General features: G+C 38.6%; 1 protein-coding gene across 1 annotated transcript in view; it reads left to right on the top strand.

Moving 5' to 3' along the window:
* ascc3 (activating signal cointegrator 1 complex subunit 3) overlaps positions 1-25,593 on the top strand; it is a 295,431-nt gene that overhangs the window by 124,074 nt on the left and 145,764 nt on the right. Inside the window, exon 11 of the mRNA XM_051720604.1 lies at positions 10,912-11,076. Coding sequence (XP_051576564.1) covers positions 10,912-11,076 — 165 coding nt within the window. The remainder of the gene's footprint in view (positions 1-10,911; positions 11,077-25,593) is intronic.

The raw sequence follows: 25,593 nt of genomic DNA, 5'->3' as shown, positions 1-25,593 counted from the left end.
ACTCAATTATTTTGGTTTTCCACATTCTTTTGGCAATATATTGTATCTATCCCAACATCAACCCAATACATGCATATCTACCCCAACATCACCCAAGTAAGCACATATCTACCCTAACATCACCCCAATATACACATATCAACCCCAAAATCTCCCAATACACTCAAATCTACCCCAGCATCACCCCAGTACACACATTTACACCCCAACATCATCCAATGTACACATATCTTCCCCAACATCCCCCCAATTTACACAAATCTATCCCAATATCACCCCAATACACACATATTTACCCTAACATAACCCCAGTACACACATATTTACCCTAACATAACCCCAGTACACACACATTTTAAACCATGACTTGCACTGCACACAAATAACTAATATTGGCATTATATTCATGTTGTTTAGCCAGAGGGGAACTGGCTCCCACAGTGAGCCTGGTTTCTCTCAAGGTTATTTTTCTCCATTAACCAACATCTTATGGAGTTTTGTGTTCTAAAAACAAATATTATTTAACTATTTAATTATTTATTTTTATACACAATTTACAATTACACAATGATGACTCCAGATATTACATTGTTTAATTTTTTGTGAAATCAACCCCAAATATGTGAATACACACACATCAACCCCAAAATCACCCCAATACACACATGTATGCCCCAACATCACCCCATGTATGCTGGGAGAAAGCTCTCCCACTCCATTGCTGCAAGCCTCTAGATACCAACCAAAAAAACGATGGGCCTCTCTACCACCAAAGCCTGCGGACCCAGCTCGCCATCCCCCTCCTTCTGAGAGAGCTCTTTGGCCGTTGCCACAATGCCAGGGCACACATCGTTTTCCTTCTGCTCTTGGTGAAGAACAAACAACTGATAACTGCTCTCAGTGATGTGTGTCGGTCCACGCTATGGTAGCAGTCGCATTCACAAATGTACACAGAACAAGCGGGAACCTGATGTGGCTGTAGCTTTCTCTGTATCTGTTTGATTAAATGACAGAAAGACTAAGGCATTCTCAAGGTGTATGGCAAACCTACTGTATCTAATCTGTTGCCTATTAGATGTCAATCTGAGGTTGCTGTGGGGCCAAAAACAGATACTGCCAAGTTAGCACTTTTAAACATCTGCTCATTTAACAACAAGTCATTTTTAATTGATGACCTCATCACTGCAAACAACCTGGATTTTATGTTTCTAAATGAAACTTGGCTAGATGACAGCTGCAGTGCAACAGTCCTCAATGAATCAGCCCCTCCAAACTTTACTTTTATGAGTGTCTGTAGAGCTGTTAGGAGAGGTGGAGGATTAGCTGCAATATTTAAAGATTTCTTTCAATACAAGCAAGTGTCACTTGGTGATTACTTGACCTTTGAATGTCTAAGTATTTTACTAAAAGGTGCTCAACGCATTCTATTTCTAATTATTTACAGGCCTCCAAAATACTCTCCAGCCTTTGTTGATGATTTTACCGAACTATTATCAGCAACTTTCTCTGAATTTGATTGTTTTGTTATTGCTTGGGATTTCCACATTCATATACAGTAGATAATCCTGAACACAACACTGCTAAGGAACTCACAACAGTTTTAAACACTTGATCTGACTCGGCATGTAAATGGACCCACACACAATCATGGACACATTGGATCTGCTCATTATTAATGGTCTGAACATTTCATCCACCCTTATTAAGGACGTAGCACTATCTGACCATTTCTGTATTTTCTTTGATGTATTGATTTCTCCTACCACTGAAGTTAGATCTGTCTCTGTCAAAAAGAGGTACATAAATGAGAATACTGATGTGCAATCTATGAAGGCTGTATCTATGACACCAAGTATATTCGCAGAATGTGTTGATGTTTTTCTCGATAACTTTAACTCAAAAGTTAAAAATGCTGTTGATGACATTGGTCCTGTACAGGTCAGGAAGATTACTGCCAGGCGTAAAGCACCATGGAAAACACAACGGCAGTACAAAGCATGAAAATAAAATACAGGAAAGCAGAATGAATGTGATAGAAAACAAAACTTGAAGTTCATTATAATATCTATAAAGACAGCCTTCATGCTTTCAATATGGAACAAGGCACAGATAGGCAGACCTTCTTCTCAAACATTATAAACAGCAACATAAACAACACCCTCTGATTTTGAGGCAATAGATGGCAAAACCCTGGAAGAAATAGTACAGCATCTTAAAACGTCGACCTGCTGTCTTGACACACTCCCTACTTTATTTTTCAAAAATGTGTTTAACTGTCTGAAAAAATTAAATAAAAAATATGTTAGAAATAGTCAATGCCTCACTCCTTTCAGGCACGTTTCCGAAGTCCCTGAAAATTGCAGCTGTCAAGCCCATTCTAAAAAAGAGCAATCTGGATAACTCCATATTTAACAACTACAGACCAATCTCAAATATTTCTGTCATAGGCAAGATCATTGAAAAGGTTGTTTTCAATCAGCTGAACAAATTCTTAAATTCAAATGGCTACTTGGACAATTTCCAATCTGGTTTCTGACCGCATCACAACACAGAGACGGCGCTCATAAAGATACTCGATGATATTCGGTTAAATACTGATTTAGGCAAAATATCAGTGTTGGTATTACTAGATCTGCCTTTGACACTGTTGACCACAACATTCTCCTAGACAGACTGGAAAACTGAGTAAGGCTCACTGGGATGGTCCTCGGCTGGTTCAGGTCATATCTAGTAGGGAGGGGCTACTATGTGAACATAGGGAACTATGAATCTAAGTGGACATCCATGATGTGTGGGGTCCCACAAGGCTCAATACTTGCACCACTCCTGTTCAAACTGTATATGCTCCCACTAATCCAAACTATGGTACTAATTATTACCATTACCGTAGCTATGCAGACGACACCCAGATTTACCTAGCCCTATCGCCAAATGACTACAGCCCTATAGACTCTCTGTGCAAGTGCATTGATGAAATTAACAGTTGGATGTGCAAAACTGCCTTCAGTTAAACAACAAGACAGAGGTCATTGTATTTGGCAACAAAGGTGAAATTCCCAAGGTGAACACATACCTTGACTCCAAGGGTCTAAAGACAAAAAATCAAGTAAGGAATCTTGGTGTTATTTTGGAGTCAGACCTTAGTTTCAGTAGTCACATCAAATCAATTACTAAATAAGCCTAAGCCTATCATCTAAAAATATAGCGAGAATTAGATATTTTGTACCCAGTCAAGACTTAGAGAAACTTGTTCATGCATTCATCACCAGTAAGGTGGACTACTACAAAAGACTTCTCACCGGCCTTCCCAAAAAGACCGTCAGACACCTGCAGCTCATTCAAGGATTCTCATCTGAACCAAAAAATCTGAGCATATTACTCCAGTCCTCATGTCTTTACACTGGCTTCCAGTTACATTTAGAATTGATTTTAAAGTACTATTACTTGTTTTTAAATCACTCAATGGCCTAGGACCTAATTACATTGCAGATATGCTTGTTGAATATAAATTATCAGACCTCTCAGATAATTAGGATCAAGTCAGTTAGAAATTCCAAGGGTTCACTCAAAACAAGGTGAGACTGCGTTTAGCTATTATGCCACACGCAGCTGAATCCAGCTTCCAGAAGATCCAGCCAGCTTCCAGAAGGTCAGGTGTGCTCCAACGGTAGCCACATACAATTCCAGACTGAAAACACATCTGTTTAGCTGTGCATTTATTCACTGAGCACTGTGCTGTAGTTACTGATTGCACTGCATCATTATTTCTGTATTCTTTTACTTTTTTTATTCATTTTAATAATTTTGTAATAATCTATCCCAACATCATCCTGATACACACATATCAATCCTAAAATCATCCCAGTACACACACATCAACCCCAAAATCACCCAATATACACATCTTTGCCATACCCCAAACACCACCCCAAAACATACTTATCCACCTCAACACCACCCCAAAAACACATTTATCTACACCAACATCAGTCCAAAATATATTTATCTACCCCAAAAAAACCACCTCCAAAAACACTTATCTACCCCAACACCACCCCAAAACACATTTATCTACACCAGGATCAGTTCAAAATATATTTATCTACCACAAAACCACCCCAAAAAACACATCAAATTAGCAAATATCCTTTATACCATGATTATGCAAAATGCCGCTGCATGGAAAGGAACGTACATTTCAGTCAGAGGTTGCGCTACATATAATATGTTATATTAAAGCAATAATTTGATTTCAACCATCCCAATGGTCATTCAACATCCCCACACCACACACACCCCAGTAAATTGTTTCAGTGAGCCTGTCACTTTCTGCTGCTTGGATCATAGCACTTTTTTGTCATCTTATTTTCTTGTTGCCATAGTAACCACTGTACAGTAAAGTGCCTAATACATAGAACACACAACCGTGCAAATAACCTTATTGAAGACTAAATTTGTGCTGTCAGAGGCGGTGCTGGCATTTAAATAAGAAAGAGCATGGGTTATAAGATTGCTACCCTGCTAGTTTGGTTATGTAGCCATCAAAGATACATTAGTATGACTAATATTAGATACAAGAAGAACTTGAATCTTAAAGTGTTATGCATTAATTAGAAGGGGAATATTATGTTTTTAATTGCTGTACTAGTAACTCAAATTACTGACCTTTAAATATCTTATACCTGAATTTGTTTTAATATAATTTTGTTTTAGAGGATTTAAGCCCTAGCCCTCCCAGACAGTTGTAGCAGTAATGCAGCATATAAAATTAAACTAAACTTGGAGTTGGGAAGGGTTGGTTAATATCCAGTCTGGATGTTGGAAGTTGGACCAATCTCACCAGATAACTTCCCCGGTTGGTGTATGTAAATTATACCATAAACCAACAAATTTAACACTGAAGTCAACTTAAAAGCTGAAGTGTGTGATTTCGGCAGCATTAACGACACCAAACAGAAGCACAAAAATAATGAAATGTATCAGAAACATACCATTATTGAGGCTACATCCACACTAATATTTTTACGGTTGAAAACTCAGGGATGAATTCACTAAGAATGAATTGCGTCTGTGCTGGTTTCGTTTCTGATTCACTAAAGGAATTATGCAGATCAGGCAGTTGTGCAAACACACCCACAAAATCTGTGCTGAATGCTATTTTCACTCGCAATCCCTGATCTTGTGGGCCGATTCTGCACACTTTATAGCACAGAATGCAGCAGAGATTCAACTCGATCTGGCTTACTCTGTCGGACCTCTACAGCATCCCTCCACTACCTTGATCCAGACACCTGAATCATCTCTTTAACATGCTGAAAATGTGTTGACTACACCACACGTCAGCTGGTTGTTTTCACAAAATAAACCCTGACAGTGTGATCAGGTGTTGTATAACCCTGAAGGGGTTTATTTTGCAATAACATTTTCACACATTTCCCCCACGTATTACATGGCTATTAACCAAATAAATACATTAATAGACATGAACTATTGATTTGCATTGAAATTATGTTATGTGAAAAAAAAAAAAAAGACATCGCTGAACAGCTGAATTCCACCTCCAATATGCGTCGGAGACCTGTTGGTGTTTATTTTGCGAAAATGACCATCTGACTGCTTATTATACAGCTTATTACAATACTACTTAATAAATAAGTAAATTAAATATTATACATTGATTTAAAATTATTATCTTACATGTAGAGATCGCTGAGTAACTCGCAATACCTGGATGACCTGTCTGATATGTCTTAATCCCCGGATGTCAAGTTGTTACTCAGAAATATCAGAACGCTAGATGCCACCATTGACCAATCAGAACAGAGTATTCCATGGTCCTGTGTAATACACCAGGTTATAACACTTTTCTCCATCATTTAAATCATTATTTGATTAAATCCAATTGCCATGATCACAAGAGCTTGAACACAAACATAAAAAAATAAAATTACAAATTAAAAAAGTTCACTGCCTTTCTTTCATCAGATGGTAAAGCACAATGTTTATTGTGCCGGGCAAATAGCATGCAGTTTTGTGGACAAAGCGTAATCTATAATAAGGCTAATTTACATAGAAAGGAGGTGTGTTTACGGATTTTCTTTAAGTCATAATTTTCCAAAGTATGCAGTGCTAGAGAGTATTTTTTTAAATTCTCTTTTCGGTGGAAGAAAACACTGTTCAGTGTGGATGAGAGGTGTGAACCAAGCAAAATAAATGTGTTTTCAACTGTGAAAACATGTAAGAGTGGGCCTGAGAGTAAGTGAGCAGTTTTGGGATGGTCATAGATCTCAACATGTCAGCCCTCATGAGGCGATTGCCTCATGTTAAATAAAACAACTTTTGTTAGTATACATGATTTTATACATCTGTAAAAAGTACTGTTTAAACACAGAAAATTATAACACAGAACCTTTAAATTACTTTTTTATTTACACTCTTCTTTATTCAGAAGAGGTAGGGCACAGTGCTCTATGCCAAGTGAGATTCTTCTATGTTTATACACTGTGTTTAATTAGCACCTAATCGAGGGTGCACGCACTGACCTCTCATCCTTGAATTTCTCTGCCCAGCCCTCATCCCTTTCTCTGATATCTGCTCAGAGGAAACACAAAACCCTGCCTTGCCTTGTCTAAAGTGTATTGGGGTTAGTTTGTATTAGCCATCTTTGACCCAAGGAAATCAACTGTTTTTTTGTTTGTTTTTTTCTTCTCTGGAAAAGCAGCTAAAAGAATGCCTGATGTCTGGCACATTCTGTGCTGCAAGACAGTTTGTTGGAATAAAGTAGATTTTGAACGTATGGTACAGTAGGTCAGTTCAGGAAAGAATAAAAAAGAAAAAAGAAAAAAAAAGAAAAAAAAATCACATGTGCATAAGTATTCACAGCCTTTGCTCAATACTTTGTTGAAGCACCTTTGGCACCAATTACAGCCTCAAGTCTTTTTGAGTATGATGCTATAAGCTTGGCACACCTATTTTTGGGCAGTTTCTCCCATTCTTCTTTGCAGGACCTCTCAAGCTCCATCAGGTTGGATGGGGAGCACAGCCATTTTCAGATCTCTCCAGAGATGTTCAAGCGGGTTCAAGTCTGGGCTCTGGCTGGGCCACTCAAGGACATTCACAGAGTTGTCCCGTAGCCACTCCTTTGTTATCTTGGCTGTGTGCTTAGGGTCGTTGTCCTGTTGGAAGATGAAGCTTCGCCCCAGTCTGAGGTCCAGAGCGCTCTGGAGCAGGTTTTCATCAAGGATGTCTCTGTACATTGCTGCATTCATCTTTCCCTCGATCCTTACTAGTTTCCCAGTTCCTGCCCCTGAAAAACATCACCACAGAATGATGCTGCCACTGTAGTGATGGTATTGGCCAGGTGATGAGCGGTGCCTGGTTTCCTCCAGACATGACGCTTGCCATTCAGGCCAGAGAGTTCAATCTTTGTTTCATCAGACCAGATAATTTTGTTTCTCATGGAATGAGAGTGCTTGAGGTGCCTTTTGGCAAGCTCCAGGCAGGCTGTCATGTGCCTTTTTTACTGAGGAGTGGTTTCCGTCTGGCCACTCTACCATACAGGCCTGATTGGTAGAGTGTTGCAGAGATGGTTGTTCTTCTGGAAGGTTCTCCTCTCTCCACAGAAAAATGCTGGAGCTCTGTCAGAGTGACCATGGGGTTCTTGGTCACCTCCCTGACTAAGGCCCTTCTCCCCCGATCACTCAGTTTGGCCGGGCGGCCAGCTCTAGCAAGAGTCCTGGTGGTTCCAAACTTCTTCCATTTACGGATGATGGAGGCCACTGTGCTCATTGGGACCTTCAGTGCTGTAAAATTGGCTGTAACATAACAAAATGTGGAAAAAGTGAAAAGCTGTGAATACTTTCCGGATGCACTGTAAAAATGTAGTGACCATGTTTTTGGCAGAGTGATTGATTTTTGTAATTTTGTTTTTCGTGTATTATTACTATATGGTTTACTACAGATATCATAGTTAAAATATGACTACTGTAGTGAAATTTGTGGTTAGTATGCTTTACTACAAATACCATAAGTCTGGTATTTTTACATTAACTGTGGTTACTGTTGTAAAATCATGGTTAATTTTCTTAAGGGATGGATAAAGGTATTGCAAGTGAATGCAAAACTTTTTTGTGAGAGAATGCAAATCTATTGTGAGGGAATACAAAACTGTTTCAGAAAATAAATTCCCTCCCTGTACTCTAATGGGCTCCGTAAATCACTGAATAGTTCACAATAAGACCAGGAATGTGTATTAAAGTAAAAAGGGCTTTAAATGTAAAGACTGGAGGTGTTTCTCTGTGGCTGTGGCTCAATTGTATTTTGATTTTGCGCACCTATAAGCCACCACAACCAGCAAAACAGCCCTCCACTCGCCCCACTACCACCCACTCCGAGTGATGACAGTTACCATGGAAACTGAGGGAGGAGGCAAATGTTTTAGCAGCCACAGAAATGGTGCATTTGTGTGCATAGGTCTGAAGAAGGTGTGTATGTGCTGCTTAGCATAATGACAGAAAGGCAGCCCGCTCGCAACAGCAGCATTTTTCACAGGTGCCATGGTAATTAAGATACGAGTCTTGTTGCTGGGCTAGACCTGGTAACGAGTTACGCCTGCCCACCAGCCTGCACACATTCATTGTAAACACAAATCCCACAATCCCCAATAAAACCACTCGCCCGCTCCTGGATGCATGCTGTTGCTGAGATATCAGGACTGCAGATACAAACCGCACTTCCGTATAGTTAGGAATAGTTCATCCATTATTTTCCAATAATTTTTGGGCAAATTATTTCTTTAACGCAAATGCATTTGTGCATTTTTCATGCCAAGAAGGTTGACAGATACCATCATAAGAGATTGACATTGTTATCGTTCACTAGGGGTTTGACGTGAGTTAGAAAACCAAGTCGGCATCTATGTAGTTTTTTCCCCCTCTCGGCTTCTTATTGTAATTAAAATGAGCACTTTAGCTGTGCTACCTGTTTGCCAGAGCTTCCATTTAGATTAGCGGGGGTCTAATTAACGACAGACGTGCATTTTCCGTTCCAAAGCCAGTCTCTAATGGCTGGGCAGATTGATTTAAATGCAAACGAGAGAAGATTTAATGAACTGCTTTTACTGAAAGTGTTTAATAGGAATTTCACCACTCACAGACAGGTTGGTAAACAGCCCTCAGACCATTAATTATGCATTGTACATTGTTTCTTCTCTAAAATGTTGGTTAATGGTGTCAAAATAATCATACTTGGTGTCTTGAATGATTACAATCTTAAGATGGTTGGCATTGGTGGGATTTCTGTAGATTTGTGTAACTTAGTTGTCATAAAACCCAAATATTGCTCCATATATGTGTGGTGCATCTATGAGTAGTCATTAAACAGTGTGTGTTTGTCCAGTTGTGGTATGGTGGCTGAAGAGATGGGCATATTGTTAAATCAATATATTTTTCTGTAATGTATGAGATTTCCCTACCTCAGATTATATGCAAGAACAGGTAATGACACCAGCATTCTTTAGAATGGTTGTTTGAAGTAATCTCAAAATATCTTCTTTGAAGGTCCCTAACCCTCTAAACAAAGGGTGCTATTTTAAATACGCTACGTCTTAATCGCAGTGGTATGCGATATGCCATTCACACAAAGTCAGTGGGCATGGCCAAATAGTGTTGGTATTTTCACGCAAGTATGCGCACTTGTATGACATTTTTGCATCTGTTTTGAAGCTTGAAAGCAGAGTAACTATCCACTGCGTTGTATTGAATAAGTGTACCCAAATATTCAAATTTTCTCCCTTAGTGTTCTGCAGAAAAAAGAAAATCTGTAGCACAGCTGCTCACATCACATATTACAAGGAGTCAATAAACCTATAGACATACATAGATACTGTAGATACATTTTTCAATCAATCACTCCCCTGCCAAACATAAGCATTATTACATCTCGAATGACCTGGGTACATGTATCTATCACAAATTATCTACAGAATGCCCAGACAGTGTCAAATGTTCAAACCATTTTAAAGACAAATAGTGAATAAAAGAATAGTAGGCTATCTATTTTGATTTTTTAAATATACATATACATATTAGGGCTGCAACTAATGATTATTTTGATAATCTATTAATCTTTGATTATTTCTACAATTAATTGATTAATCGGTTTAAAATGTAATTTATTTCCTGTATTTTATTAAAATATGATTTTTTTAAAAACCTGAAATGATAAAGGGCGTAAGGATTTGGTTTGCTTTACTTTACTGAATTAACGATTCTATACTCAAACAAAATTTTTTATTATTATTACTTCCAGGACATATGCGAAACAGTTCTTTACTTGTAAAGCTTAATGAAAAATGCTCATCATTAAAGAGTAAAATGATCCATTGGGGATGGAGTGGGACAAAAAAAATCAGCCCAGCAGAGGGCAATAGTGACACGAGAACAGAAATACATAATTATGTTAGATACAGTATGCCTGTACGCTGTCACTGATTATATACATTTAAGTATTTTAATATTATAGTTTTTAAAATAGTATTTTCACTTATTACATGCTTCTTGTTTTGTTTATCCAGTAAAATAATGTTTTCCATTATATAAATGTACTAGTGAAATCAGACATTACATCAAAGTGGCCCTGGTCAAAGTGGGTTTGGAAATGAGGTGTCGGGTCATTTAAGAACCGAGGTATGCATTTAAGGCTAAATAATACTCTTCACAAATTACCCATGGTTTGTGTCTTCTCCACATGAGTATGCACTTTTGCAGGTTTTTATTTACATTTTAATTTATACACTTTCTTGCCAGTGCATTGTACAATACATATGCAAATCATGTAACTGACAACAAATTCATGAAAATAGACAACATATTCAAGACCTTAATTGCCTAATAACTGTATTGTTTTGTGCAGATGTTGGTGACGACTCCTGAGAAATGGGATGTGGTGACCAGAAAGAGTGTGGGTGACGTGGCTCTGTCTCAGATCGTTAGACTGCTCATTCTGGATGAAGTTCATCTTCTCCATGAGGATAGAGGGCCCGTTCTGGAGAGTCTGGTGGCCCGGACACTACGTCAGGTAATGCAATACTCCACGATACATGATAAACTATAACCTGTAGGACTTTCTTCTGTGGAACACAAAAGGAGACATTTGAAGAATGTACATTCAGCACATTCTTCAAAGTGTCACCTTGTGTGTTCCACAGAAGAAAGTCATATGGTTTAGAATGGAATGAGGGTGAGAAGGATGACAGAATTTTCATTTAAGGTGAACTATTCCTTTAAAAGCACTTAACAGGCAAAACAGAACCTTGTAAATGTGTTACCATTAGTACAGAGAGAGAATGATATTGTAGTCATTTTCTGTAATAAATTATTACAAGAGTCAGAATTAGCTTTATTGCCAAGTGTGCTCACGTACACAAGGCCTTTTTTTGGTAATAGGAGAAACAAGCAAGAAAGTGCACACAGAACATTATGGTGGGACACAGAATATAAAACAAGGTAAGAGTATAAATAGACATACAAAAAAATAGGACATATAACATAGAATGCCGTTTGTACATGTGCAAGTGGTAATATATGTGCAAGGTAGGGTTATGGATAGTTATTGAATTAAATATGAGTGAATTTACAAATGTACATGACATATTTATACATTATTGCTCTATGGGAGTCCTGAAGTTAGTTAATTGTTCATGTGGTAAATGGCCTGAGGGTAACAACTGTTCTTGTGCCTGGTTGTCCTGGCGCTGAGTGCTCTGTAGCGCCGGCCAGAGGGCAACAGTTCTAAAAGGGAGTAGGCAGGGTGTGTGGGGTCCAGAGTGATTCTACCTTCACATTTCCTCACTCTGGAGATGCACAGGTATCAGAGGGTGGGTAGGGGATCACCAATAATCCTCTCAGCAGTCCTGATTGTCCGTCCGAACCAAACCAGACAGTTATAGATGTACACAGGACAGACTCAATGATGGCTGAGTAGAACTGAGTCAGCAGCTCCAGTGGCTGGTTGAACTTCTTCAGCTGGCAAAGGAAGTACAACCTCTGCTGAGCCTTCTTCACAGTAGAGTCTATGTGGGTGTCCCACTTCAGGTCCTGAGAGATGGTAGAGCCCAGGAACCTGAATGACTCCACTGCTGCCACAGTGCTCTTCAGGATGGTGAGTAGGGGAGTGCGGGGGGGATTTCTCCTGAAGTCCACTATTATCTCCACTGTTTTGAGTGTGTTCAGCTCAAGGTTGTTGTGACCACACCAGACAGCCAGCTGTTCAACCTCCCATCTGTATGCAGACTCGTCACCATTGCGGATGAGGCCAATGACCGTGGTGTCATTTGCAAACTTCAGGAGCTTGACAGAGGGGTCCTTTGCAGTGCAGTCATTCGTGTACAGGGAGAAGAGCAGTGGAGAGAGAACACATCCCTGAGGAGCACCAGAGCTAATAGTGAGTGTCTCAGATGTGATTTCCCCCAGTCTCACTAGCTGTCTGTCAGAAAGCTGTTGACCGACCGACAGATTGTGGTTGGCACGGAGAGCTGGGTCAGTTTGGTTGAGAGAAGATTAGGCTTGATGGTATTGAAGGCTGAACTGAAGTCCACTAATAGGATCCTTGCATAAGTCTCAGGTCTGTTTAGGTGTTGCAGGATATAATGCAGTCCCATGTTGACAGCATCACCCACAGACCTGTTTGCTCAGTAAGCAAACTGAAGGGGGTATAGCAGGGGTCCAGTGATGTCCTTCAGGTTTACCAAAACCAGTCTCTCAAATGACTTCATAACCACAGACATGAGAGTGACAGGTCTGTAGTCATTAAGTCCTGTGATTTTGGGTTTTTTGGGTACCGGAATGATGGTGGAGCATTTGAAGCAGCAGGAACTTCACACTGCTCCAGTGATCTGTTAAAGATCTGTGTTTAGATGGGGGCCAGTTGGTCAGGGCAGACTTTCAGACAGGCAGGTGAGACACTGTCTGGGCCTGAAGCTTTCCTAGACTTTTGTTTCTGAAAGACCCAGCACACATCCTCCTCACAGACCATAAGTGCAGGTTGAGTAGCAGGAGGCGGAGGAGGGGGGTTCAAGGAGGTGTTGGTGTGTGTGCAAAGTGAAGATCAGAGCGGGGGAGGAGTGTGAAACTGGGCTTTTCAAACCTGCAGTAAAACACATTCAGTTCATCAGCTATTTGTTGATTCTCTACAGAGCGAGGGGGAGGTGTCTTATACTTTTTTGGGCACTTCGTTCAGGAGCGTGTTTGGTTATTAGCAATAATTAATAATTATCATTCAAAGAAAACAATGAAGGCTTGAATACAAGCACTGACATCCCCTGCCAGCCTTGGACACAGGTGCATGCAGAATAATACAAAAACACTTCTCTTTAAAGTAAACAAAGTTTATTAATGCAGTAATATCAATTAATAATCAATACAATGCAGCCAATAAACTTACGACTTCGAACTTCAAACTAAACAGTAACATGATTAAGCCTATAATACATGGGAGGAAGGTGTGTGTGTGTGTAAGGAGTGGAGTGCACAAAATGGCAGACGTGGCTCTCGTGGAGAGTACATCATGTGAGGTTTCCGGCCAGAGATGACGGGTGGCCATTTCCTCGCTCTGTCGGCAGGCAGTACGGCGGCTGATTCTCGGCGGGTTGGCGGAGAAAACAACAAAGTCGACTTTGTTGAAGAAGGAAGAGAAAGCTTCTTTCTTCACTTCTTGAGGCAAAAGGGTGAAGACGTGGATTTCTCAGCGGTCTCAGATCCGTTAGCGTGCTTAGTGGAACACAGAGAAATCTCAACTTGTCCAGCGAGATGGAGATCGTATGGCCAAATTTCAGGTACGTACGTGACTTTCTTGAGCAACGAGGCTGCACCTGGGAGCAACAGGGTTGCATCTAGATGAGGCACATACTGTCGCTGGAAGCAATGCCAAGAAAGATCTCCAAGGTTTTTATACTCTCTATGACATCATGGTTGAGGGACACGTTCTGTAGTGTGTTTCATCCAATAGGAGTTGAGAGTTCGATCCTTCAGAGTTTCACACATAGGTGTAAAGTGAGCAAGGCTTCATGGGATCTGTAGTCTGTTTTGGACTCCTTTTTTATTTTGGTGTGGTTGTTGTTATCAGGCTTTGAGTATTCGTATAGGCAGCAGTCAGGCTTTATGACTGTGTGTAGGCCTGCCTTTGTCTCTTATCTGAGTACCTGAGGCCCAACAACTTGGTAATGCTTTTCAGGCCTTTCCAAACTATTACTTGATATATGTAAAAATAGTAGGCCAATAGTTAGTTTGATTGTGATTTGAGGTTCAGTTTTTAGGTAATTCCTCCATTAGATGCATAAGAGTTTGTGTGATTGACTGGAGCCCCTGATAATGATTGACAGCCACCTCTACTAGAATCACTCCAGCCATTTGGGATATTAGTGTGATTATGCAAATCCTGACAGCCAGAGAGACGGTGGCCGCATTACGGGGTTGTCCCATATCCACGTTCTGTTCTGTAGAGCATCAGCTGTCAATCATGCACAAATATCCAAAATGAGCTCAAGCAAAACACACATCTACAAGGTGATGAACTACACAGCTAAATTACAGCAGTCATATTCACCTTCAAGACACTTTCACAAGACACTTGTCAAAGTGTAAATACATGCGACTTTCTCTTGTAGTGATGGGTCACAGTGGTTGACTAGTCGTTTAACAATTGACCAAGTCCATTAGGTAAGTAGGCTAGTTTATCTTTTTTTTTTTTTTTTTGTGGCATTTAAAGGCAGTGCTTTAACCCTCTGGGGTCTGAGGGTGTTTTGGACCCTGGAGAAGTTTTGACATGCCTTGACATTTGTGCTTTTTTTCAGTTGCTTAAAAACATATTAATGGCTAAAGTCTGATAACACTGTATTCAGCACAAACTGGGCTACAATAATATGTGAACAACATGTATGTACATGTTTGAATTTTTGAGAAAATAACGTTTATGCGTGGTTTTTGAAAAAACAAAAATTGTCAGTCACTGAAATAAGGCCATATATCACACACTAAACATTTGTTCACAAGACTTTTGAGACTTTTGGATCTTATAGCCTAGAGTTTTTGCTACAAAATGATGTGAAAACCATCCTGATCACTCATTCATACAAAACAATATAGTCATTTAACTTTTGTAAGACACTTTTAGTGTTAGAAAGGCCATATGCGAGGAGGAGTGGATGATCATGAATATTGATGTGATTCACACCTGAGGAGACAAAGACCCCTCCCCTGAGAGAGAATGAATGTGAGGAGACTTAACGATTGAATGTATTATTTGTAGCTTATTCACAAAATCAAGTTTAAGTTAAAAGAAGTAATCTGACTATACATTTTCTTTACATAAAGACTTTACTTAAAAACTTTAGACCTACACTACCATTTAAAGTTTATAGATCTGTAAGATTTTTTAATGTTTTTAAAAGAAGTCTCTTCTGCTCACCAAGGCTGCATTTATTTGATCCAAAATACAGCAAAAACAGTGATATTGTGAAATATGTTTACAATTTAAATCACTTTCCTATTTGAATATATTGTAAAATGCAATTTATTCCTGTGATCAAAGCTGAATTTTCAGCATCATTACTGCAGTCTTCAGTGTCACATGATCCTTCAGAAATCATTCTAATATGCTGATTTTCTAATATGGGCATATTTACAGCACATTTTACACATTTACACCTGAACAGATATTTGCAAGCACATACTTCGTTGATGATAATGAGGCAGCATAAACACTAGTTAAAATATAATCTAAAGATTCATATTATTTTTATATCATATTACATATCATATTTATATCATACAGCATACAATTTAAATACCTGCTTTAACCGAAACAACATTTAAATGTAACTAAACCTTGCCTATTAGGATATATTTCAAATTTATATTCTACTTTTCATCAAAAAAGTTAGAAGCTACACATAACAGTAGCTGACTTTTTTTTGGACTTTTAAAAAACGCAGACTTTTAAGAACAGCTATTTTTAAATGCAAGAACACATCTTTTCGGGGTTTTCACACTTTGGTCCTCTTTAAATGAACCAAACTCTGACCTCTTTAAGGGGTCAAGAAGTGAACCGAGTGAAAAAGAACCCAGTTCTCTTTGCATTCACACTATTTGTAACCTTTAAAGTGAGTTCAGATCTCTCTTTGGTGCACTTGACCTGTCAGTCCATTTTGCATTCACACTGTTGTTTTTGTGGAACCCAGACCACTTTTTAAGACACAATTGATGATGATAATTATTATTTTGGCTATATTAAAAGAGTGCAGTTATCTCTACATATTAACTTGTGAGGTTATTAAACATGTTTAATACCCTTAAAATGAATAATTAGCAATAGTACAGGTGTCTTTGTTCAATAAAACATATTTTATTGATCTTCTGCATAAAAAGAAAAAGAACTGTATTACACATTTTAAATATATAACATCTTGTTTTTTATAAATTAAGAGGGAAAAGCAATGCATTAAACTGAATGCATTGTATTTTTATAGTAATAATACTGTATTTAGAGGCAAAATTCAAGAAATTAAATCATGGATTATGGTAGATTAGTCATATTGCCAACAAAAAATATGATTGATCATGGTTTTATGTATTGACAGCCTTGGGCAACAAACAATAGTAAAATATTCATATGGTAATCTCTTATCTGTCACTCTCCATTCCAATGCGATCCAGTTAAACCCTCGAGTCTTAATTTGTACAGAACACTGTAGAAAGTTTTTTGAGTTTGTTTTGTGAGCAGTTTAAATAGTTTTCATCAGCAACTTGCCCTGCATTCCAAACGGGATAAATCTGACTCCAAAGGGCACTTAGAAGGGGGAATGATTGTGGCCGCTATGTTGAATGGTCGTTCCAAACCAAAGGGCTCATAAATAGCTGCTTCTTTAGGGTTCAACAGATGGACACTTCGCTGCCAAGCGAACCGGAACCAGAGCATACGTCACAAATATGGAGGTTTGCCAAGTGTAATTTTGTGTACATTAAACCAGCTGCAACTGCAATCTGTTTCTATAAACAAAAAACACCTGACATCCCTTCATCTCCATAGTCTGTAAAAGCTTGCAAAATCATGTGTACATATTTCTGATTAGGTGCAGGTGATGTTCATTAGTGTCAGCCTTTTTGTGATGGCAGTGGCTCCTTTGGCTTGGATAGATGACACTGAAGTGCGTTCCGAATTACTGGTATTTTTGATCCCTACATCCTTCAACCCTCCAAAGCTCTCACTTTAGAGGGTTAAGCCTCTAGGGCATAGGGATGAGCCCTTTGGAATGGAATGCACCCTTACTCGGTCATCTCCATAGAATCAGAATAAGCAGCTCGTCGTGTCTCTTTTCTCCGCGTCATCATTACTGGTGTGCGGTAACCTGTCAGGGTCAAACATGTTTGGAATTATGCGAAAGGGAAAATCAAGTGAGCCTGGAGCGCTTTGTGTTCACAGTGCATGCTATTAGCAAACCGAACCGCAGGCTGCAAGAAAACTGAATTCAGACCACCTCCTGAGATGTTATCGGTTCGGTTTGTTTTAAAGGGGTCTGAGATCATTTGAATTATTCACATATGGACCAAAAGTCACGCGAACCATGCTCAGACCCCTGAAATGGACCGAGTGTGGAAACACCCTTAAATATCCCTTGAGAATCATGTACAGAATTATGAACCCGAAATCATCCCTATAAGGCCGAGAGTCAACTAGTCCTTCAGATAATCCACAGACTATTTGATTTAAAACTTTTTGTTTTGCACATCCCTGTTCTCTTGTATTTCTCACATTTCTTCATTTTTTAGTTTTACTCTCAGGAATAGAGTTAAGAGAAGCGTTCAGTAGCGTTGAGTGGTGAAAATGTGGAAGGAAGTGACTTCAAATGAGACTGCTGTTTACCGTGTCCATACTCTACTCGTTTGAAGTGCTAACTGAGGCTGAGTGTTCTCTTCAAGAGCAGAGCCCATCTTATTATCACTTGAGATCATACTGTGCACTAGATTTTCAATGTCAGCTTTAGTTTCTTCGGCTCCTTTATGCTAAATGCAATCTTTGAACTTAATTTCAATTTAAAAAAACTCAAAGATAACAATCTGTTACTTTGGCAAATGTCATGATGACACTGCAGCAAGTTGTTAGCTGTAGAGAATTTGAATATACTAATTCACATCTTTTTTTTTTCTTTGTGTGTGTGTGTGTGTGTGTGTGTGTGTAGAAATTAGGTTTCTTCTATATAAACAAAACTTTTACTAACCAGACCTTATCAAGTGAAACTATCAGTTACCCCTGATGTGTTGGTTACAACAGAGACATGGTTAATTAAATGGTTACTACAGTTAACACTAAAAAGGCCGCTCAGTGCCGCTCGCTCAACCCAGAATGCGCTTCGTGATATGCTGGTTTGGGAATCTGCGAAATAAGCAATAGGCCTGAGGTTATGGAGCTCTAACATTGTTTTAGTGAAGTTGCAAACCTTATAACCTAAATAAATGCAAAGTATAAATCAAAGTTAAGAATGAGGAAATCGAAAAGGAGTGTGCACTGTGGAGAGACCGTGAGAATTACCAAATATTCCTTTTGGAATCGTACGTGTCACATTGCCAGAGAGCACGAGGATGTGCTACGCGATGGTAGTGCAGCAAAAGGTGAGCTAGTAGACTACACTATTATTCAATAATAAATTAATATATAAGTAATGTATCTTATTGTTTTGTCATCATGTCAGTGCAGCTGCCAGATAGATGTGAGCCCGGTTCTGCAGAGTTGCGAACGTTAGAGCACCCTCAATTGATTATGTAAGCTTAATAATACTGTATATTGGCAAAGCATTTTTCCTTGAATCCCGGTGAACACACACAAAAATTCCCTGCATCAGAACCAATAAACGTATGATCTTGCAGATCAGTGTGTCCTAATTTGTAGGTGGAGCGTTCTGCTTTCATGCCTCTATTGTACAATTGAGCATTTGATTAGTAAATATTTCCGCTCTCACATAGAGAATTTCATAGTAGAATTATCTCACTTAATCGACCGCCTGTTGCTTCCGATATCTGCTTCGGGATAAAGTGGCACATAACTGCTGGTCAGTTTCCCAAAGCCAAATCAACACCTTAACGAGAAGTGAAACGTTAAAAAAAATTATTCTAAATTAGTGGTTGCAGATAACATGCTGCATTCATGCACAGAGAAAAACTATAAATGATTGTACATTAGAAAAAAAAAAAAAAACTTAATTTTTATTTGTTTTAGGATCATTAAACATGATTTCATCGAATATATATTGGACAAAATCTCACTGTATGCAGGACAAAATATTTTTTATTTGTTAAATCCATGGTTAAACCTTGCTGTACATATAAAGAGTGCATGCACAAGACGTTTGACGCATATAAAGTCCAGATTCATTTTATAATGCTTTAAAAATATCAAGGAAAAACAAAGGGGGCACATGGTATCTACTAATATAATAATTATTATATAAATAACCACAGTCCTTTAGATTGTGTATGATTCGTACATATACAATTGTAGGGAATATTAATAAAGCAACAACACTGAAAAAGAGAAAAATATTCACTGCTGTTTTCTAGATAACTTAATACACCCTTTAAAACTGAACATAAAATTAAGATGAGAAATTGCTCATTTTAATTTACAGACCCAAAGTCTGATAGCATTAAATCAGAAACATCTTAATGTATCAAATCTACAGTATAATCATTCCGTGGAGACAACTGAAGAACAATTATGAATTTCACTTTTACCCGCAATATTTTTCCTGGTACCAGTCCATGTTTTCATTATTGCCATAAATGACTTGAAAAAACTTTATAGTTGAAAAGATTGTGTTTTTCTAGGTCGGTTGTACAACTCGGGTCCAGTTTAAATTGAAAAGCGCAAATTTGCGCGTATGCGAGTTTCCGTGCCATCCCACATATGTTTTATCACTTGTAGAGGCGTGTTTGATGACTTGTTTATAACTAATTTAGAACTGAATTTTTTAAGGCATTGTTTGAAGATGTTCAATGAGATATGTGCTAACAGAGAAATATTTGACTGATTACAAATGATAATAAAGGTCTGGTAGACCCGATTATCTAACAGCAGTTGTAAACCAGTCCAAAATAAACAGTGAGATTTTATATACAAAAACGCAACAATACAATCACATAATTTCAGATGTGTACATTACTAATCATTTGATAATTTAATAAATGTCAGCCTATAATCTATATTTCACCCAGAGGGGCACCTCAGCCCATGTGGGCAAAGGGGCAGTTGCTTGGGCCACTGTAGCTACCCCCTGTGTACCTGTTTGAACCAAGTATACTACAGAGAAATTTAATGTCGGAGCGGGATTTGAGCAAACGCTTTTTACCGGTGAGCGTGAGCAGTACTTGAGCGGAGCGTCCGCTTGGGCTATGAGCAGCTGAGCGGAGCGCACACACATGGAGGGGTTATTGAGCGGAGTGTCAAAATCTAGAAATCATCTTCTCTTCAACCAGGGATGAATAAATAGCTCTATGCAGCCACCTAGTGTTTATACTTGTAATTTCATCTGGTTTTCATATATTTTTACATTTTTTAAAAAGGAAACCACTGTTTGAGTCTTGAGACTTTAAGCTTTCAAACAGTATATGACTTATGAGGACTGGTTCAGTATTTGAGAAATAAGTAAATGTTCAATGTCAAGTTCAAGGTCACATAGGTAAATAAATTAGTAAATAGAAAATTACACCGGAAACAACTGTAATGTGATTCAGTAATGACCAAGGCATAAGGTTTAAAGGAGTAGTTTACCCCAAAATGAAAATTTTGTCAATTTTATCACTCTAATGTTGTTCAAAACCTGTATGTATGACTTTCTTATGTGAAACACAGAAAGAGATGTTTTAATGAATAGCAATTAAATATGGTGACAGATGAATCACTTCAAAGCTTAAAAAAGGACTCAGCATATCATAAAAGTAGTCCATGACACTTGTGTGTCATGTTTCAAGTCTTCTGAAGGCCTATAATAGGTTTTTGTTAAACACTATGAAATTAAAGTTATTTTTCTGTGAAAATGTTTTCATGAGCTGTCACATCAAGATGGCACATATTTTTGTCCCATCGTCTTATGCTGTCATATAACATTAGCGGCTGTGTTTACATTAATATCGAGGGGCAATTTTACCAAAAGGTGCATTTGACTGTTCACATGCGCAGCTGCATTCACCGTGAGACATGGGCGCTCTATAGAGCATGCGCAGAATTACAGTACGCATGTGAGCGTTTGAAAGCAGCCGGCTGTTGTCAAACACCACGCAGGTATTGCTGGTATTTTCAGAATTGGTGACTATTACAATATTGAACAAAGCAGAGATTCCGCGGCACCCTTGGCACACAGTTTGCGAACCACTGTCATAGAGCAAAGTGTCCTAAAAATATCAACAAACATCAACCTTTGCCTATCAATAAGGGTGTTCTCCAGGGCTCAGTCTTAGGCCCTACTCCCTTTTTTTGAAGGTTGGAATATCTGTGGTTTAGTCTTTTTTCCACTAAAACGTATTCGTTTTCATACGACCGACAATAAATGGGTCCATTCTATTGATTTGTCATACTGAGCAGAGAGGCGGACAATTCTGACTTTGTTTACAGAGAAAGAGAATGTTTAAATGCCACAAAATGAAAGTTCTCCCAGCAGCCCAGCAGAACTGTTTTCCTGTGTCTCTTATTTTAATTACGGTGTGTGCACACTAGTAGAGGCAAAAGTCAACCTAATTTGAAGGTATTTCTGTCCTAAGGAGACTGTGAATTATTGACCTCAGCACAGTAAGCAAAATTGTGGCCTGTGGAAGTAGCAAAATGAGGAGCATCATTAATAAAAGATGGTGGAGGAGAGGAGGAGCAGATTTACTCAAAGGAAGAAAAACAAAAACAAGGTTGATATATTATGCTTGTCGAATCTTACAAACCAAAAGTCATGTTTCGACTACAGTCCCACCTCTTTCTTTGAATGTCTCACTGACTGCCGTTGACAAACGCTGACATTAAACGCCAGTGAAGATGGTGTTGCTTATTTTAGCCAGAAAGTCTGCCTCATTGCGGTCTAAAGAAAGCTTCCCCAAGGGAAGCAGAATTGATTGTGGGATGGTTGCATTATGATAATTTTTAATAGAGATAAAGAATTAGTACACCCAAAAAAGCCTGTATATAGATCAGTGCTTCTCAACTGGTTTTGCTTTGGGAAAGTCAGAACCCAGATTTTATATTGGACATCTAGTTGTGACCCAAAACAGTACCAAAACTGTTCATCCTACAAATGTAAACAAAACTGTCCATAAAATTACATATTGAAAGTTAATAACTTTACCATGAACTGCATAGGGCCAAGAATATGCAAAAATATTGCATGTTTGGTTTCGAAATATCTCGAATTTCAATATTTTTTATGCTCTCGGCAGCTAATAATTCAATACACAAATCATGTTTATCCCCATTGTGAGCAAACCCGTATTTAACAGTCTGGGTTGTGTTTTGTCATCTGTCTCATTTGGCTAGAATCAATCAAGTGAATTTGCACTAAAATACCATGGAGTTTGATTGGACGTATGGCCTTGGACAACAAAGTTTTAAAAGTTGATGAGTCATCCAATAAAAGGATTTTGCTATCCTAATTATGCTTGATTAGATGGTTAGTTGCTTTTTATTATTTGTGTTTAGTATTGTTTTCCCTGTTGTCCACAAGGACAGACCTGATGCAACCCATGAGTTGAGGGCCACAGATATAGATTATATTCATCAGAAAATACCTGGAAGATTAAACGACATTTAGTAACATTTTGACCCAAATTGTCATATTTGCAAATGTGCCAAAGTTCTTTCAGAATAAATGATCCTAATGCTGGCTCTCACTTTCTCGCATGTGTATTTTTTACGCTGTTACTTTACACCACTCTATCACTGTCGTCTTCTGCAAGGGCAGTGAGACATATCTGCTCAGCACATCATTACTGTTACCTCACAGACATAAAAGAGCACTCCACTGTGTCGTTTATTACAAGAAAGAGCCTGTCTTTTAAAGTGGACCCTCTGTTAAAGTGTCACATATTCCACAGAGGACAAACTCTGTGATGATAGAGTTCTGAAAGCTTTTATTTTATAACCTCTTGAAACTGTGTGTTTTCCGCACATTTAGCAGGAAATTTCATCATTCAGAAATAATTTCTCCTGTATCACGTACATGGTGCTAAATGAAGTGAGCGCTTCAAGTCCCTTAACAACATTTATAGCTTTAAGATGTGGCCTTTGACTTATCTGATCCATAACCCTTCATTTGTTCTTTTCAAGATATCTTTTTTTGGATTTGAGTGGATCAAGGATTACAAATCCGCTTGTAAAATGCAAAAGGTACTTATTTACCTTTATGTCTTTCCAAACCCATATGACTTTCAGGGGTTAGGGGCTGTTAAGCTCCAAAGAAGCATCACACAAATAACATAAAAGTAGTCCATACCATAAGTTATGTCGTGCAGTGCCAGGTTCAAACAGCTCAACCAGAGTGCTACATAGTAGGGATGCTCCGATACCTGGCATTTTCAGTTCTTTAGCTATTTTCTTATATACAACAGTTAGTTCCAGTTCTCGAATCTGATTGGACGAGAGACGTTCCATGAGTACTGATGTTCTCACACCATCAGCACTCTGTCTCTTCACTGTGTGTATCACTCCGCTTGTGTTCGTGCCATTCTAAACTAGTGTAAGAGCAGTACATATGTGTTAAGAGCTACTGTATGTGTCTTTTTTTTTTTTTTTTTTTTTACATTGCATATGTTAGCCAGCAGGTTGTGGCAAAAGATAATTTTTGTGTGTAATATGAGCCAGTTAGGTGACGAGAAGTGAATCCGCATCAGTCAGTGTTTACATACAACAGCTCTACGCGATCGCTCGTATTACTGCTACATTACTAAAGCTAGGAAATAGCTTTAAATGGCTTTAAACGAACAACTTCAGCAATTAGGCTCATCACAGCTGAGAGACACAACAGACTGATTAATTACATAAACTCAAGGCGCTTGCCTCTTACCAGACTTTCCACATTGGAGAGGACATACTGTTCAAAATGGCAGAGGAGATTGCGGTTTCTATAGTGAAAGACTTTTGTGCACCGGCTACCGTGAAATAGAGAGGAATACCCCCGTGTGGATGGCTATTTTTCCATTGAGAAAGCTGATCTTCAGAAAGCTGACAGCATCTCTGCTTGGGAGTGGCAACAGATGATTGCACACACTCCGTGTCTCTCTCTCTCTCTCTCTCTCTCTTTCTCTGTTTCTCTCTCTGACACACACACACACACACACACACACACACACACACACACATCCATCCTTGTTTATCCAATAACTTGTTAGAAACAGCACAAGCTGTGAAACTATTTCTGAAGTGACATTTTTGAATTACTAACAGAGGCTTCGATGCATCATTTGGTTTGAACCAGCAACGGCAGATTCTGATCGGTCATGTAATAAAGTAGTTCCATGCACAAATGCGTTTTTATGACCGTACTCAGTTTTTCCTCATTTTTTTAAATGTACTTGATCATTGAACTGTTGTATATAAGCAATATCACACTCGCAATTGTGCTATATGGCCCTAAATCAGCACTGCTGATTACCTACAGCACTTGGCCTGTGGCCGAATCACAACGGTGCTGATGTAGGGCCATATCACACTCTTGCTCGTGTGATATTGCTTAAATAGCCTCTTCCCATTTTGTGAAGCTCTATAACCTTTTGCTGTGCATCAAAACTTTATTCTTTGGTCTTTACCCATTGTGATGGATGAGTAAGGGAATTTGGCCTGTGTGTTACCTCATATTTATACCCCTGTTTAAAGATTGTCAGGTGTGCCATGGAAAATTGTCAAATTCCTCAAAATAAATAAATACAGTTTTTTTCCGGTATTTTAGTGAAGGCATAGAGATGGTAGAAGAGTTTTAAAGTTGACAATTCAGTATATTTTCCATTACAAAGTATTTTATGCAACCAGAATAAATATTTTGTCCATTATTGTTCAAACAAACTCTAGTCCGCTGTCAATCGCAACTCCTCACATGCCCACAAAATGATGCTTCATCATCACACATGTAGTAAAAACATTCAGTCAGTGAACCGAATACATGAATAGAATATACAACAGGTGTATTGTTTTACTCAAAGACTAAAAGCTGTTTATTTGTGCACAGCATAGAGTTACAGATGTTATGAACAGATGTGGCTTACTTGTCGCATTTCTCTCATGAAACATAAAAAGAATATGAGAAATTGTTACATACGATTACTAAAAGCAAATTCTCCTGTTTTAAGTCCAAAAACACCATGATACGATGTGTAGATTCTGAGGTACTGTAATCTTCACTGAGCGCATTTGACATCTGAACCAGTGAATGGAGGCCGGGCGGCTGCTCTCGGGTCCTAGTGCCTGCCGGATCCAACTTTTGTCAGTGCGACTTGTTTTTTTGTTTGTTTTTTTCCTCTACCAACAACGCAATTTTGACCCGGTGCGACTTTATTTGCGAAAACTATAGTTAATAAA

This window comes from Myxocyprinus asiaticus, chromosome 16, assembly GCF_019703515.2.
Source record: "Myxocyprinus asiaticus isolate MX2 ecotype Aquarium Trade chromosome 16, UBuf_Myxa_2, whole genome shotgun sequence".
NCBI classification, from domain to species: Eukaryota; Metazoa; Chordata; class Actinopteri; order Cypriniformes; family Catostomidae; genus Myxocyprinus; species Myxocyprinus asiaticus.
This window is presented reverse-complemented; position numbering and strand designations above follow the sequence as displayed.